This window comes from Tilletiaria anomala (assembly GCF_000711695.1).
Source record: "Tilletiaria anomala UBC 951 chromosome Unknown K437scaffold_26, whole genome shotgun sequence".
Classification (NCBI taxonomy): Eukaryota; Fungi; Basidiomycota; class Exobasidiomycetes; order Georgefischeriales; family Tilletiariaceae; genus Tilletiaria; species Tilletiaria anomala.
In genome coordinates, this window is record NW_013546996.1 from 76,119 (window position 1) to 90,697 (window position 14,579).

At 54.2% G+C, this 14,579-nt stretch overlaps 4 protein-coding genes across 4 annotated transcripts; 2 read left to right on the forward strand and 2 right to left on the reverse strand.

Annotated features, from left to right (window-relative positions):
* Positions 1–3,695: 3,695 nt before the first annotated feature.
* K437DRAFT_216208 (uncharacterized protein) lies at positions 3,696–4,335 on the reverse strand (the record flags this gene model as incomplete). Its single annotated transcript, XM_013388597.1, has 2 exons — positions 3,696–3,820; positions 3,903–4,335. Coding segments are annotated over 2 exons (558 nt in total), but the record flags the coding sequence as incomplete, so codon positions are not given.
* Positions 4,336–6,504: 2,169 nt separating this feature from the next.
* Positions 6,505–7,572, forward strand: K437DRAFT_255632 (DUF1783-domain-containing protein). Its single transcript, XM_013388598.1, has 4 exons — positions 6,505–6,842; positions 6,928–7,140; positions 7,218–7,272; positions 7,341–7,572. The coding sequence occupies exons 1-4, from the start codon at positions 6,579–6,581 to the stop codon at positions 7,508–7,510; spliced, it is 702 nt and encodes a 233-aa protein (XP_013244052.1). The 5' UTR covers positions 6,505–6,578; the 3' UTR covers positions 7,511–7,572.
* A 1,854-nt stretch (positions 7,573–9,426) lies between these two features.
* Positions 9,427–11,893, forward strand: K437DRAFT_255635 (uncharacterized protein). The gene is made up of 2 exons (XM_013388599.1): positions 9,427–10,497; positions 10,563–11,893. Exons 1-2 carry the CDS (start codon positions 9,736–9,738, stop codon positions 11,838–11,840), a joined length of 2,040 nt encoding a protein of 679 aa, XP_013244053.1. The 5' UTR covers positions 9,427–9,735; the 3' UTR covers positions 11,841–11,893.
* K437DRAFT_255636 (cytidine deaminase-like protein) lies at positions 11,884–12,781 on the reverse strand. The gene is made up of 2 exons (XM_013388600.1): positions 12,593–12,781; positions 11,884–12,524 (listed from the first exon to the last, which is right to left on the reverse strand). The coding sequence occupies exons 1-2, from the start codon at positions 12,698–12,700 to the stop codon at positions 11,979–11,981; spliced, it is 654 nt and encodes a 217-aa protein (XP_013244054.1). The 5' UTR covers positions 12,701–12,781; the 3' UTR covers positions 11,884–11,978.
* Positions 12,782–14,579: the final 1,798 nt, after the last annotated feature.

Here is a 14,579-nt window from a genome sequence, read left to right on the forward strand (position 1 = left end):
AACCTAAACCAAGGATCCAGCTCGATATCAAAGAGGAACTTGTACCGTTCCCTCGGCAGAAGGAGGCACCGTTGGTGCGGATCTCGAAGCAGCATATTTCGCTGTAATGGGCTTCGACAATCCGTTGCCCTACACTGGGCGATTCAACTCTTTGACCATGGGCAGAGCAATTGCGTGTACGCTCAGCACATTGAAGGACATAATGTGTATAATGAGCACGAAGCACTGTTGAACAGCATGTCACTGGAGAATGCAGAACTGTGTATGAGGCGCGCCTTTCGAAGAAGCGAACCTGGGAACGGGTAGAAAAAATCACCATGACGTCGAGATACTGAATCGGGTTGAAGCGCTGAGAAATGAAGATATGAGTAGACTTTCAACAGATGTGAGCGTGAAAAATCAGCGGCCAGTACTGATGCGACGAAGATGAAAAGTGTAAGGCTTGCTGGGACTTGCACAGGCGTGATATAGCCGAATGAACACATCCAAGGACGGTTCGAGGAGGCCTGTACTACTTTCATATATGTATGGAGGGCCGAGTACCTTATGCTGCACACACAGTTCCAAAAATGAAGGGAGGGGTAGAGTCCCATTGTCCGGTCACTTCCTTCATCAGCGCCTGCGCCGGATCAAGCCAGGCAGAGACGGCGCAAGGATTTGCGAATGGTGATTGATCGTGATCGCTGATCATTGTTGACCATTACCTTGGGAGTCGCTGTGAGGCCTTGAGCCGAAGCTGTCCGACTGGGCGTAGACGGCCGCAGTACACATGTATATCTGATAGTCGAGGGAGAGTCAAGACTCAAGTGTGAATATGTGGACCATGGCCAATGGATTGTCGTGATGCTTGTGATGTTTCAAGTTTATGCTATTAACTGTTTTATTATTCTAGAACACCAGAATCCATGAACAGCGAGGTGGGCGCAAGGCGTAATCGGGCTGGGTCGCCATAAACCTAAAACGGAAGTCTCGCCGGCAGGCCCCTCCGACAATGTTAGGGTTCTCCCACTGTACCGCAGTCTGACAAATCCGTAATGCATATTCAGTAGTGCGTTTTATGGGACGCTCCGTCCGAGATATGCAATATTATCAAAAACGACTCCAGCCCGCCGGCGTCTGCGGGCCGCCACCAAAACGCTGTTTCCCGTTTCGGCAGCCGCCAGTGGCCAAATCGTCATAGCAACCCCGGTTCATGCTTCACCCTTCACAGTTCATAGTTCAAAGTTCACACTTCACACGCTTGCAGGATGCACTCGGTACCCCTGATCCCCTGAAGGTGGCATCAGCTATATATAGCATAGCGTGAGCACATAGTGAGCCGCGGGTGCGTCACTGAGACATCAGGAGAACTTGCCTGCCCTCGGAACATGAGGCTGTGATAGTGCGAGGCCTGAGGCCAGACTGAACACTTCTGTCCAGATAGTCAAAGGCCCGAGTACTGTTTGTCCCAGGGGGCAAAGGACAGATTGCCTGGGAATGATGAGCCGCGTCGATAAACCCGGTGGTCTCCCCCTAGTAGATGTTTGGCCGTGAGCTTGATGTAGCAATACATCTTGAAATGTACGCGAACTTGCTTACAAACCACTTTTACCTTGTATTCCACCGATTTAATATCGACGAGGTCGGAGAATTTGTCAAAGATCTCTTGAAAGACCGCATGATGAAGAAATATTAGGAACAATCTTCGAATAACATACAGGGAATCGTTGAGCTTGGATTGACACAAGGTGCAAATTTGCCATTGCCAGATCGTTTCTATGGTCCACATATGCACTAGTGTTGAATGATCCCACCGTCCTTTCCACACATTTTGGCAGTCGACCAAATTGATGCATTTCACAGATGTCCGACAACTTTTGCATCGACTCGAGGCGCTGCCTGAAGGCCTGCAGTGCGTCCCAAGCCTCCATGTGAACCTCAGCTGGGTATGCGACTCTCCGGATCCGTATTATTGGAACTTCGATGGGCACCCTGAGGAGTGGTTCATTGCGGAGAAGAGATCGCGAAACAAAGAGCATGCAAGGTTAATGTGGATGCCACCAAAAGAGGAAGCCGTTGCCGACGACTTCAGCGATGAACAATAGTCATTTACATCAACAGTGCAAGTTAGTCGAAGTATCCACATGAGGCTGACGACGAAGCCGAGAATCCATTGATCGAGAGCATAATTCGCCGTGTATTTATATTCTATGGAAACACCAGGCCGATCTAGCTACATCCAGACATAAGAATACATGCTTTCGGATCACATTGCTGCATGCGCATGCGTGAAAATAGCGTTGTGAATACGGACGAGTGTCGAGTTTCTGCCCACTCCGCTTTCCATTCTTGCAAAAAGATTTAAAAAGGAAAGTGGTTGGCCCATCACGTGTCAGGCTTGCGCCGTGTGCTGACCGGGGGGAGGAACCAGGGCGTCGCCAGGAGCATGTAGGAGGGCCGAGTTGAATTGGAACCTTTCAATGGCGCTCTCGAGTGATAGTCAGTACATTTGTGGATTCGGGGTTCGTATTTTAGCCCATGCAAGCCGACTCTTCCGTCACATCAGGCTCTTGTAACCCCTGGCTCGCCGATCCCAAATGTGCTGCTGCTGGAACCGCAGGTGCGCCTGCGTCGATCTCGGCGTGAGCGACATTCAAGCCGTCACCAGCTTCGCCAGAAGCTGCGACGCACGGGTAACGCATCGCGAGCTTCCTAGCCTCCTCCATCCCGGCCATGTTGAGCGGCAGCCATCGCACGTACTCGGATTCAGCGTGGCGCAGCCTCATCGAGTTGCGCGTCGGCCTTGTCCGCATCCAGGGCGGCGCGAGCAGCCCGCTGCCGGTGCCGCTGCTACCCATTCCATCCGCCGTGTCCAACGATGCAGCCGCAGAGGCAGCCGCTGCGGCGCATCCGTCATCGTGATCTTGCATCGCCGCGACGTACGGTGCATAGTCGAGCGCAGCCGCTCGCCGTGGTGGAAGCTGCAACACGTGCACGCGCAGGCCTTGCAGCACGCACGCGAGCCTGCGCGAAAATTCTACACGCCCCTGGAGCAGCGCAGCGTCCTGAAAGCCCAGGGGGCTCGGCGCTCGTGACAATGCTGCTGCTCGCGAGGACGATAGCGCATCGTATATCTGATCCTGTCGACCGTAATGTGGCAAGATTGGCCGGAACTTCTCTGCCTCCGCGTCGGACAACATTTTACCATGCCGCAGGCTCAGCTTGTCAGCGGCAGAGTGGTTGCCTTCGCCAAGGATGACCTGCAAAGACAGAGACACATGCTACGTCAGCTTGGCAGCGCTCAAAATTCGAGTCCCGGCGGTGATGTCGTGCCGCACGCGCACCTCGATATGGTGATCAATGCCGAGCTGCAGCTCGGCGTCCGCAAAGGAGGCCTGCTCTCTGCACCGTGCCACATCCTGCATATCGTCACCAGACTCGTCTTGCGTGAATGCCTCGAGTTTACAAGGAGCAGGGGCCGCTCCGAGATTCAAGCCATGATGTGCCCCGGAAGAATGGCACCAGTAATGCAACTGCAGCAGTGCCTGGCGTAGATCCGCCGTGCAGCCCTTAACAGCTTCACCGCCCTTCGACGGCGTAGCGTCTGGGATCTCAGACCCCGGCGCGACCGCACCATCGGCTGGCAGCGTACGCTGATCCTTCTCCGCAAGTTTGAGCAATGGGGCATCATCTAGAGTTCGCTCCCGTGTCGCGTCGTCGAGCTCTTTTCCCTCTGCAGCGGCAACGACCTTCAGATAGGCCGACAGGAGGTTGCGTGGTGGTGCTGTCACTTCTAGGACCTCCTGGATGGGCAATGTCTGCAGTGGTACCTGCGCAATGTCTGTGATCGAAACACCACACCATGTAATATTCCGTCAGCCATACGGCTTGATTCTGGCGCAGTAAAGCGCTGAAAATCTCACCGTTGCACGTGATCACCACTGGCCGCTGGGACTTGGCCACAAGCTCGACAACCGCCTGCCAGAAGCCCTTGTCCTCTTCGAACAGAACATCGCCCTCTTCGATCAAAATCACCGATTGTCTCGCAGGCTGTTGTGCGCTTCCAGCGCGCGCAAACGACGCCGGTGCCGGCTTCTGCGGACTTGCATCGTTGCGTTTGCGCATCAGGTCCAGCACCGACTTGCTCTTGAACGTCGCCCCTCCGCCTTTGCCACCGCCGAGCACCATGTGGTTGCGTGCCAGATCACCGACAGCCGCTTCCAGCGCCACGCCACTTCGTTTACCCATACCAGGAAACAGTTCGAACACCTCGTAGCCCATCTCAGCGGCACAGGCATACACCATCGCCGTCTTGCCGCAGCCCGTTGGGCCGTGCAGAACGATGCAGTTGGTAAGAATGTTACTGTCTGCGAAAGAGCGGTGAGGCCCCAGTACGGCCGCATGGCTTCGAGTCAGGGTCGTATTCTCCGTCACCCCGGATTGCATAGACGATGCTGCGGTGACGTCTGACTGATTCGTCTCTTGGGTTGCCGTTTCCGTTGGCGAGGGTGATGAGAGTGATTCGCCGTTCGCGTCTCTGCTCTTGGGCTTGAATTTGCCAAAGAAGGTGTTGATCTTCGGGGTGTTGATCTGTTCCAGCATCACCTCCTGTTCTTCTTCCGTTTCCGAATCCCTTGCGAGCCACCCGTCCATTCCATCATCGTCCTCCGAATCGCTGTGCAACCTGCATTGCCGCTTTTTACGCGAGTCGATCTTCTCGATTCGCCGCTGTACCTTTCGTTTGCGCAGCGTGACTACGGGCGACGAGTCCATCGGCAGTTGCGCAAGACCAGGTTGCAACTGCGAGTGCGCCTGCGGCTGCAACTTCTGCTCCGTGTTGGTGGACACGGACTCGGACACCTGCAGCGCTCGCAGCCAGTCGCTGAGGTACGCGGCTTGTGCCTCATTGCCGAGGCACTCGTTTGGGTGAAGAGGTCGCCATCGATCAGTCAAGAGCTCATCAGTGCTCTGCAGCACCGAGCTGGTGTTCGCTGCTGCTGCTTCGACAACCCGCTGCATGGCTGCGTGCTGCATCAAGGCTGAGTCAGACGCGATGCTACTGATGTCGATAGGAAGGGGTGGAGAGACGTAAGAAGAGCGCACAACTTCATTGCCGTCTAGGTCAAGGTAGATGGGCTCAAAACGCGCATCACGCTTCTGCCGAACTTTCTGCATCGCATCAGATACCTGCTTCTTGAACGGGGCCAGGAGTGGCTCAGGTTGGTCTGGCTGAATAATAGTTGATGTGCCTTGTTGCAATCGCGTACGCCGCTCGAAGGGTAGGGAATATCTGTCGTTCGCCTCGCAAAATGTAGCCTCCTCTGTTGGGTGTACATGTATCGACTCCCGATTTGGAAAGGGGGGCAACGGCAGCTTGGGTGGACGAATGACGTTCGAAGCTTTGTGCGAGGCGACGTGATCTTCGGAGCGTGTCAGATCGATCACGCCGCCAGCTTGCTTTGCCCGTTTGGTACCCATTTTGAAGCCTGTCACGGTCAGATCTTCACCATCGTCATCTGACGCGTCAATCGAGATGGGCGCTGCCACTTTACGCCAAAAGGTCTTCAGTCCTTTGGCCGCCACTGCCTTTGCCCTACCCCGCGCCTTTGCTGATGGCACAGCGTTATCGTTCGAGTCTATCACCTGCACTGGCTGCTTCGACAGGAAAGAAAAATTCTAGGTGAGTGAATGGATTTTGATCAGAAATGAGGCCGTGAGCGGACTGGCTCACAGTTGCTGTTTCCCGATGAATTGACTCGGTTCTGGGTGCTTCGGTTGTGGCTGCTTGGGCAGCCTTCACCTGCTCGGAAGGCTTTGCAAATACGCCACAGGCTTTCTCCCCATTCTGCTGCGCACTGCGATGTCCATTTTTCGGAGGAGCGACGGCGTTCATTGTTACCTAAAGCCAAGGTTCTGTTCAGCAACGCTATAAATTGGCGAGAGGAGCTCAAACGCACTTTCTCGCCCATGTCAACAGCGTCCTTTGCTGCATTTGACACAGCCACATGATTGCTCGCTTTGAGCGTGATGCTGACTGTGCCGGCTGTTCCTACCTCGAGTACCTCCTCCTCACGGCGCACCGCGTCTAGCATCCCCACACAACGAGGCTGAGCCTCGTGAGCATGCGGTAGCACGCGCGGCTTTTGGCCAAATGCGAGCGTCGCTTGCTTCATTCTCTGAGACTATGAGTCACTGACCAATTTCTGGCAGCAGCCGCCTTCAGGCCTTCTCGGAGCATACATGCTTCTTCCAGACGCATGTGTTAGATACCTGCCAATGTCCAATGCACATGTACCGAGTGCCGCCAGCCCCAGTTGTGGTCTGTCGACTGTCGGAGACTCCCAACTCTCTATTCGACTGCCCAGTGCGTCTTGAGTTGATGTAACGCGAGTCGCGACGCGAAAATAAAAAGAAAGAACGCGTCCATCTTTCTTTTTTTTCTTCCAAGCAGCACCCGTTGCTCTTTCGAATCCTGCTTGTGTCACTTCGAAGCTACATGTCCGAAAGAGCGAACACTTCTTCAATTCAGAAGATGCAGGGCCCGTTCAACACGCTTTCGGTTGGACAAATCCCGAGAATTTTGGTGCTCATCTTGCAAAATGGCGAGTCCGGCGCTCCGACGTGCCGCTGTTCGGCTCTTTCCCTCATCATTAGAGACATCCCAAAGATGGCTCCTTCGACAGGGGCCTCTGTCCGTGTCTTGCCATAAGTGCTTTCCTCAAGAAGGCCGGGTCTTGCTCTTGTCTCACCGCTTAAATGTTGGCCATACGGGCTTCATGACCAGGACCATTGCAACTGCTGCCACTGGGCCACCTCCTCAAAGACCACAAAGCAAGCGGACGAGAGAGCTACCAATAATTCCTGTACGTCTGCCATTTCCTCTGTCAGTCACTCAGTTATCGTCTTCAGCTACAACTCACACTGTTATAATCAAACGCCGCACTGCAGGACCGACGGCCAATCTTTGCCGCCGCAGCCTTAGTCGTAGTAACCATATGGACCGCATTTGCGTCATATGCAACAAACAAAGAACGTCTCTCTTCTTCTGTCTTTCGATCCGTCCTGACGCAGATCAAGGATTCAGACAACGTCAATGAGGCACTCGGCAGTCCCGTGCTACTGGAACCGAGTATTTTGGGGGATCCTTGGGTGGCTGGATCTGTGCGTCTGTGGAACGGTGTCGTTGGGCAATGCCAGCTGCCAAAGGCTCTGACCCGATTTCCACTTTTTCAATACAGGTCAACATGATGCAAGGCAAGGTCGACATCAGCTTCCGAGTCAAAGGGCCGCGTAGTGAGTCTGCTTCCTTTCCTTCTTTGACAACCGCTTCCCTGACGACTGCAAGTCACCAACTTCTGCAGGCTCGGGCACAGTCTACTTCACCTCCATACGGCGCAATCAAATGCGAACGTTCGAAGTATTGCGCTTCCTTGTCGTCACTGATCGTGATGAGACCATCAGCATGCTTGATGAAGATCGGACCAATGCAAGCATGACCCATGATTCGGATGGTGACATGACCTTTGTATGAAGGCATCTTGTGTTGCATGTGATTGCAAAATTGTGACAGTCTGACTGAAGAGCAGATTCGTGCCCATACATCTCACTTGTGGCAGACGTTCCAGATTGTTCGCTTACAAAGTGTTGCAAAGGCGTTGGCGAGGTGCAGCTTCCCTGCGTACAATGTATCGCACATACAACAGGATGATGGCACTCGGCTCCCTAATTTACTCGGCATTGCCTTCCCATTCTTCATCCAAACCGCTCCCTTTGGCCCGGGTACTTTCCAGCCTCACGAATGCCAATTTGCTGATCTACCTTGCAGGAGCAATGATGCTATACTCGGTTTCGTATTGACGAATGGACTTGGGCGTTCACAGTGTCCAGGTGCCTAGTGGGACAAGCGCCGCCAAAGGGCGTCCGGGCTCAATATATCGAACCGCAAACGACGGGCTGGAGTGAGGAAGTGTTTCTCAAGCATCAAAGGGGCCCGCATTCTCTATCCATCGATAAGACATGTTTCGGTTCACCACCAAATTCAGGGTGAGTTAGACTCTGACGTATTAATCGAAAGTACATAGAACATAATTTACGCGCTTTCGCAATGTGTTGGATATGCTCCTGCTCAAATTTGCCGAGTCGTGGAACATTGTACTCCATCATATTCAATCATCCTTGTATATCTTGCATGCATTGCTGCCTGAAATGCCGAATGATTACCATTGCCTCTGGCCGTATTGCTTCCGAGCCATAAGGCCGGGCACGCTCAAGAGAAGTGGAGAATAACAATCAACACCAATCCTGACTTTAACAAGGGGTGTCAATTAATGGTAACCGACTTGCGCTCTCCGAAGTCATATTTCCCTTCTGGTGACATTTTCGCCTTCCTGCCTCATCAAGCGATACAACAAGGAGGTCGAACAGGAGGGACTCAATGTGCCCATTTACGGAGGTCCTCAAAGATGCTGAATGCTTCTGGCTGCCAACCTTTCACCTCTTGCTGGGCCGCTTCGCTGTACTGCAGCGGGCGCGCAAGAAGCAAGGCATGTATTAAACGTGGATCTTTTCATGGGCTTTGGCCTGAATGATCATCATCAAGCTCTAGAACGTCGAAGGTTCTACCCCAAGACCCGCAAGGCCTGTGAGGAGCGAGAGCTTTCCTTTTCGAGACCACCTCAGTAACTGAGGTCTGCGTCGATTGCCTGTTGCGCTTGGGACAGGAATGATCGTAGCAAGAGTGGTGAACGGCCATTTGGCATTTCCGCAACCTTGCGGTTCGCCATTTGTGGAATCTTTTGTGCGTTTATGGACGTATTGCCTACTGATGCACCAATTGACTCCATTTAAAGTAAAGTACCTGCACATGTGCTTGTGGTAGCCCTCTTTTGCCTACAACTTGTTGCTCTTGTACATCAAACACGTGGTTCAAACTCGTGCGTCCGGATCCGCAAACTGCATACCGCTGCATGACGGTCCGCCTTCCTTTGAGCCGAAAGTCATTGCCGGTAGCATTTTGACAGCTGTGGCCCCGGGTAGGCATCATGGACCGTCACCGCCTCTCGTGTGTCACATCGTTGCCATCTTCTAGAGCACCACTGCTAGACATGGTGAGTGACAGAAGAAGAGGAGTCGAGATGAACAGGTTGATAGCAATGAATAAGTGTGCTGCCTTTCAGGCTAGTATTGAAAGTTGATGTCTAAATTCAGATCTCAGGTCTGAATTGAAGAGATGTGGTCAAGTGTCACAGAGTATGATGAACAAGGCGATCTCTCTGCCCTCCTCTTCAAATATTGTTCATTGACATTCGACTTGAAAATTAGCGTGCAAGGGTTCTGATAGTCCGATGGCTCACCTGAAAGGCGAATGAGCCGCGTGGCAGTCGTGTCAATATGAAGGTTGAGCAAGAGATGCTATTATTCTCGACTAATCGCACCATCTCTTCTTAGCAACACGGACCCCCTATCATACCTTGACTTAGCTCTTCCCATTTGGTTGCCAGTGGTGATAGAGCTTGGCGAAGCTCTGCAGGAGGATCTAGGCTGAGGTCGAGACGCATGATGTGGATGCTTCGTTGAGGCGCAAGACCGCTGAGCGCTGCGGAAACGTAGAGCCACAACCGCCTTTCGGCAACATCGCTGCGCTGCTTCCTGCTGGTGCTGGGAGGTTGCGATTATTGAACCCAATAGCAATCTTGCCCTCTGTTCGGCACGAAACGCGGGAGAAAGCTGGGACGACCGCAAGTACTCAGCAACACAATGTCAGAGCAGCCGGCCAAGAAGGCCAAGCTGGTCCATCCTGTCCCAGCATCGGGTCCGGGCTCACCCGTGTCGGATGATGAGCCGCTTGCTGCTTCGATTAGCCCATTCCCAGCTGGAGGAGGAGTAGGAGGAGCGGCACATCCACAATTGTATGATCAGCAGGCTGGATCGCCGCTTGCAGGCTTGGTGCTGCCAGGATTAAGCAGCGCAGGGATGGCAGCGGATGCAGGGGCTTCACTTGCCAATGGCAATGGCAGCATGCTCCCACCGCCTCCAGTTACGAAGATGATGGAGAGCCAACACGATATCGAGTCACAGGACGCAGGTGCCTCCATCAGCACTGCCAACTTCTTTTCGCAATCTTCCCAAGGGCTTGAGGCTAGCTCGCAAGGGACGACGCTTCCTGCTACTCAACAAGGCCAGTCTCAATCTCAATCACAGTCACAATCGCAGCAGCACTTAACATGCACGCCTCGAATAGGCATTGATCCAGCGCTAGCACGCACAACTGCATCAGGCGATGGATCACTTCCCACAGCGCTAGCACGCACAACCGCATCAGGCGATGGATCACTTCCCACCCCTGCAGATACTGCGATTGCACCAGCGGCAAGTGCAAGCGTGGGCGCAGCGCTGGGCAATGCTACGACCACCTCGTCCGGAATCACTGTGAAGAAGGAGCCTAGGGATGATGAAGGTGACAGAATGGATGCTAGGGAAGCGCTCGATGTCATGACCGGCGCCGGCGTCGATCTTAAGGTAGGTCGCAACTCTTCTTTGGCACGTGGAAATAGGTGCAAGTTTAAGACATTCTTACTTGGCAGGCAGAGCAAGAGGCGATCGCGAGCAGCTCTCGTGGAGAGCCATCCACATCGTATGCAGCCGATGGCTCTTCTTCTGCACCTGACGCAGACTTGGGTCCGAGATTCGTCAGACGACCAGGCGGCGATTCCTCGGCAGGTGGTCTTTACCTCAGCGTATACGATCTCTCCTTCAAGGTTCACAAAATTGCCTTTAAGCACCAATTGCAGGTGGATCCAGATGTGCTCAACTACCTCAGTTTGGCGACGCGTCAGCGCTTTCGAAATCTGCTCGAGACAATGATCAAGATAAGCAGGCATCGAAATTGGAGCAGCCACCTTGCCGAGCCAGGGTTCTGGCCAGACCGCAAGGGAAAGCGAAGAAAGATGGAAGGCGATGGGGACAAAGGCGAAGATAATGATGATGGTGATGATGGTGATGGGGAGGAGGAGGCTAACCAAAGGGTTACGCTTTACAAGCAGGAGATCGTTTCAGATCCAGAGCTCTGGCTCAGCGCCATCGAAAAGGCAGACCGCGCCAATGAGATGCGTGTGAGGCAAAGGCGGTTGGAACGGGAAGAAAGGATGAAAGCAGCAATAGCGGCTGAGCTTTCGGAAGCATCCGGCGAAGGAGTCGGTGCTGAACCTATGGCGGGTGGTGTGGCCAACAGCTTCAGGGACGCACCCCTCCTTGGCATGATATCGGGGAGCGGTAGCAAGAAGAAGGCCGCAGCTGCTGCGAAGCATACAAGTGCAGATGTGACCAAAAAGCTCGCAGATAGCGTTGCACAAGCGGCTTTCAGTAGCAGCGGTGCCAGCAAGTACTCATGGATGGCATCTAGTGTCGGAAGCCTTGGCATGGGCCCGAGCCGATCGCTTGCGGCCAAATCGGCCTCACCAGCCGGTGGTGCAAGCTCACCGCCAGCATCCGGAGGCGACGGGGATGTCAGCATGGCAGATGGAGAAGACGGCAATCCAGCGGCAGGCGGTCTCTTGAAACTTCCCAAACCACGCTTTGCCCCCCTCCCTCCGTCGACCGCAGCAGATGCTGGCTCGCCCGGCCTTGGTGCTCGTGGCCGCCTAGGTAGCGGAAGCAAGTCTGCATCTGGCATTGGTGCGTGGGGCGACTTTTCTGCGAGACAGAAGGAAAGGGAAGAGGAGGAACGGCTTGCTCGCGTCAAAGTCACACTTCAAGACGCGCTCGCTGCGCTCGAGAAGGAGAAAGCAGGCGGCGCTGGCGCTGGAAGCGGCATCGCTACACTATTTGGAACACGTGCACTGGGCAAGCCAAAACGGCTATAGCTTTGTCGCCAATGCTTCACTTGCACAATGTATACACATGTGCTCCAATATCTGAATGCTTCATTCAGGCGATGCAGGATGCAGCTCAACATTTACATGATGCGACTTGCTCGTGCTGATTGATCGAGGATGGAGCAGCTACGACTTCGGCGCGTCGTCCGTCCCGCCAACAGTGCCTCCAGGCGCAGCCGCGATGTGGTCATCGTCCACACTCTGAGCCACCTGTTTTGCTTTTTGTTGGGCCACAGGCGCGTGCATGCTGATTCCTGGCGGCTGAATCTCCGTCTTCAGCACTCTCTTCGCCTTGTTTTTGGGGATGGGTGCGTTGGAATTCTCCGTGAGATAGAACCGCCTAAGAAGAAGTATTGCCTCCTCGCGATAGTAGCCCCCAACAGCCTCGTAGGGTGGCGCACTTCCGAGCTCCTGGTCATCGTGCGTCCCCAGGACGCTCCCGTTTCCGCCAAAACGCTCGTTTCCGGCACCAAAGACAACGCGCTTGATACCTGCTTGCCGTAGCGCCGAGCCGCACATGATGCAGGGCTCGACCGTGACATATAAGGTCGTTTCCTTAAGAACGTTATCGCCCGGAGGGCCTGAGTGCGGCTGCAATGGGAAATTCGGGGCTTGTGGAGGGTATCTCTTGAGAATCTCGTCTATGGCCTCGAGCTCAGCATGTCTTGTGGCCTGGTTGCGACCGAGCCTTGTTGGTGTTCAGCTGCTTACACATGGTCGGATGATTTCGAGCGACGTACATTCATCAGCTCATTCGTTCTATTCCTCCCCTTTGCAATAATTTCACCGTTCCTTACGAAAACACTGCCGACAGGAACTTCGAACGCCCCCAACGCCTCTTCGGCCATTTCCAGTGCCTCCCTCATCCACCTCTTATCTTCCTCGCTCTGCTCCTCTACCGGAACGTACCGAGCCTGGGATCCTCGGCCATGATAGGCGATTGGCGGGAACGGCGTCACGTCCAAAGCAGCGCTCTTGCCTGCTACCATGGCTACTAACGCCCAGTGCTGCACCTCCTGTCCAACGGATGCTATTGGTTCGGGGCTTTATGCTTCATCAAGGCATGCCAGCCTGGTGAACAGCTCCCCGTCCCCAATGGCCTGGAGGAGCTTGTAGTAGCGAGTGCGGGGCCTCATCATAAGGTGGTTCATGTGCTTTATTCGGCAATTCGTCATAGATGAAGCCTCGTGGCACCTCATATTCCCAGGATATTCCCTCGTTATTCCCTCTTTTGCGGGAGAAATTTGAATTGCTGGGCTTCGAGCTTTTTCCCACCGACCTTCCGCTTCAGCCGAGCACCCTGGGGATTCCACCCTACTGTATCCTACATATACACATACATTTATGGCCCTTTGCTGACGAATCGATCGCACGTGCAATGGCACCATGGCCTTGGGGTCCTTATCTCTCGTTGATGTGCCATCGCCAAATGTGCCAGCGTTGGAGCATGACGTATTGGCGCATTGGCACATGCTCCACGGGTGTTAGCCTGGAGGGCAGCAGACGGACTAGAGTAGCTGCTCTTCCACTGCGAGTAGATTCTATTCTCGTCAGCCCACGATCACACGTGCCCAGAGGCTTTCATACGTTAGGAGAAAAGGTATACAGAGTCTGTTCGAAGCTACCGTACTACCGTTGTCAGAGCCGTATTCGCGAAAGGAGCCCAGGCTAGATGTTTTCTGGCCCTGCCCATTTCAGGATGAAGCTTTTCATTCACTTCTTTGATCCAAGATTCCTAAGTTGTGTATTACCGCTGTCTAAAAGATATTGATGCCAAAGCATGAGAACTATGGTGTATGAGATGTGAGCTTCTGCAATGCTTTTTGCTACCCGTTCCAAAGAAATATGGTTGTTCATGCAAATCGTCTGCTGGACTTGCTCAAGCTCTTGGCACTGCCCGCGCGGCTCTCACCACCAGGCGAGAGGAGCCAGCCTGAGTGGGAGATGGAGCAACTGTTGGCATGATCCTTGCCGTGCGTGGCCGAATGCTGGTAGTAGTTGCGGTGTTGGAGCGATGTTGAGCAACGCTAGAGGAGCCATCGGTGCGAGCGCTGATGGCAGACGTGGCAGATGAGCCGCTCGTGCTACGTTCGGATCGAGATGAGCGCCAGGAGGTCGAACGTGAGGACACAGTGGTGCGAGTGCTCGCTGTGGTGCGCGAGCCTGCGGTCCCCCGCGCAGAGGTGGATGTGGTGGACCTCGGCAACGCCAAAGAGCCCGAAGAAGCTGTGGAGGCAGTACCACCTGCACCTACGGGAATGCCTCTTGTGATACCTGGTCGAACTGTGCGGTTAGGTACACGACCATTTGCAGCTGCAGTCGAAGTTGCGGTCCCTCTCGATGTTGATCGCGTACGGATGGGACTGTTGCGTAATGTTGCAGTCGGGAGCCTGGTCGACGCAGCCTTGATTGTGCCAGAACCTGCGTCTTTCAGACCATACAGAGCTTTCACTTTTGGACTGGCGCACTTGCCTGAGAGGTCGCCGGGGTTCATTTTCTCATCTGCGGCGGCCGTCGATTGGACGGGTGACTTGAGGTTCATAGGATCCCAATGCAGAGGCGGTGGCTGAGTTGGTGTTGTCGAAGCGCCGGGGCCGGAATGGACAAGATTTGCTCTCCTGGCCTCGCTTAGTATCCCAGTATGAGGTTGGGCGAGCGCCGTTTCCATGATAGCGACGCTGACGCTGTCGCTGTTCATACCGCCACGCCCGCCGACAGCTATGCTAG

Bases quoted from the DNA above. Each gene is read 5' to 3' on its own strand.
- K437DRAFT_255636 (XM_013388600.1), bottom strand. From the start codon at position 12,700: ATGGCCGAAGAGGCGTTGGGGGCGTTCGAAGTTCCTGTCGGCAGTGTT. The intron at 12,525-12,592 runs GTACGTCGCTCG...GGTCGCAACCAG, and splicing joins GAACGAATGAGCTGATGAAT to GCCACAAGACATGCTGAGCT.
- K437DRAFT_255635 (XM_013388599.1), top strand. From the start codon at position 9,736: ATGTCAGAGCAGCCGGCCAAGAAGGCCAAGCTGGTCCATCCTGTCCCA. The intron at 10,498-10,562 runs GTAGGTCGCAAC...CTTACTTGGCAG, and splicing joins GCGCCGGCGTCGATCTTAAG to GCAGAGCAAGAGGCGATCGC.
- K437DRAFT_255632 (XM_013388598.1), top strand. From the start codon at position 6,579: ATGGCGAGTCCGGCGCTCCGACGTGCCGCTGTTCGGCTCTTTCCCTCA. The intron at 6,843-6,927 runs GTACGTCTGCCA...GCCGCACTGCAG, and splicing joins GAGAGCTACCAATAATTCCT to GACCGACGGCCAATCTTTGC. The intron at 7,141-7,217 runs GTGCGTCTGTGG...TTTTCAATACAG, and splicing joins ATCCTTGGGTGGCTGGATCT to GTCAACATGATGCAAGGCAA.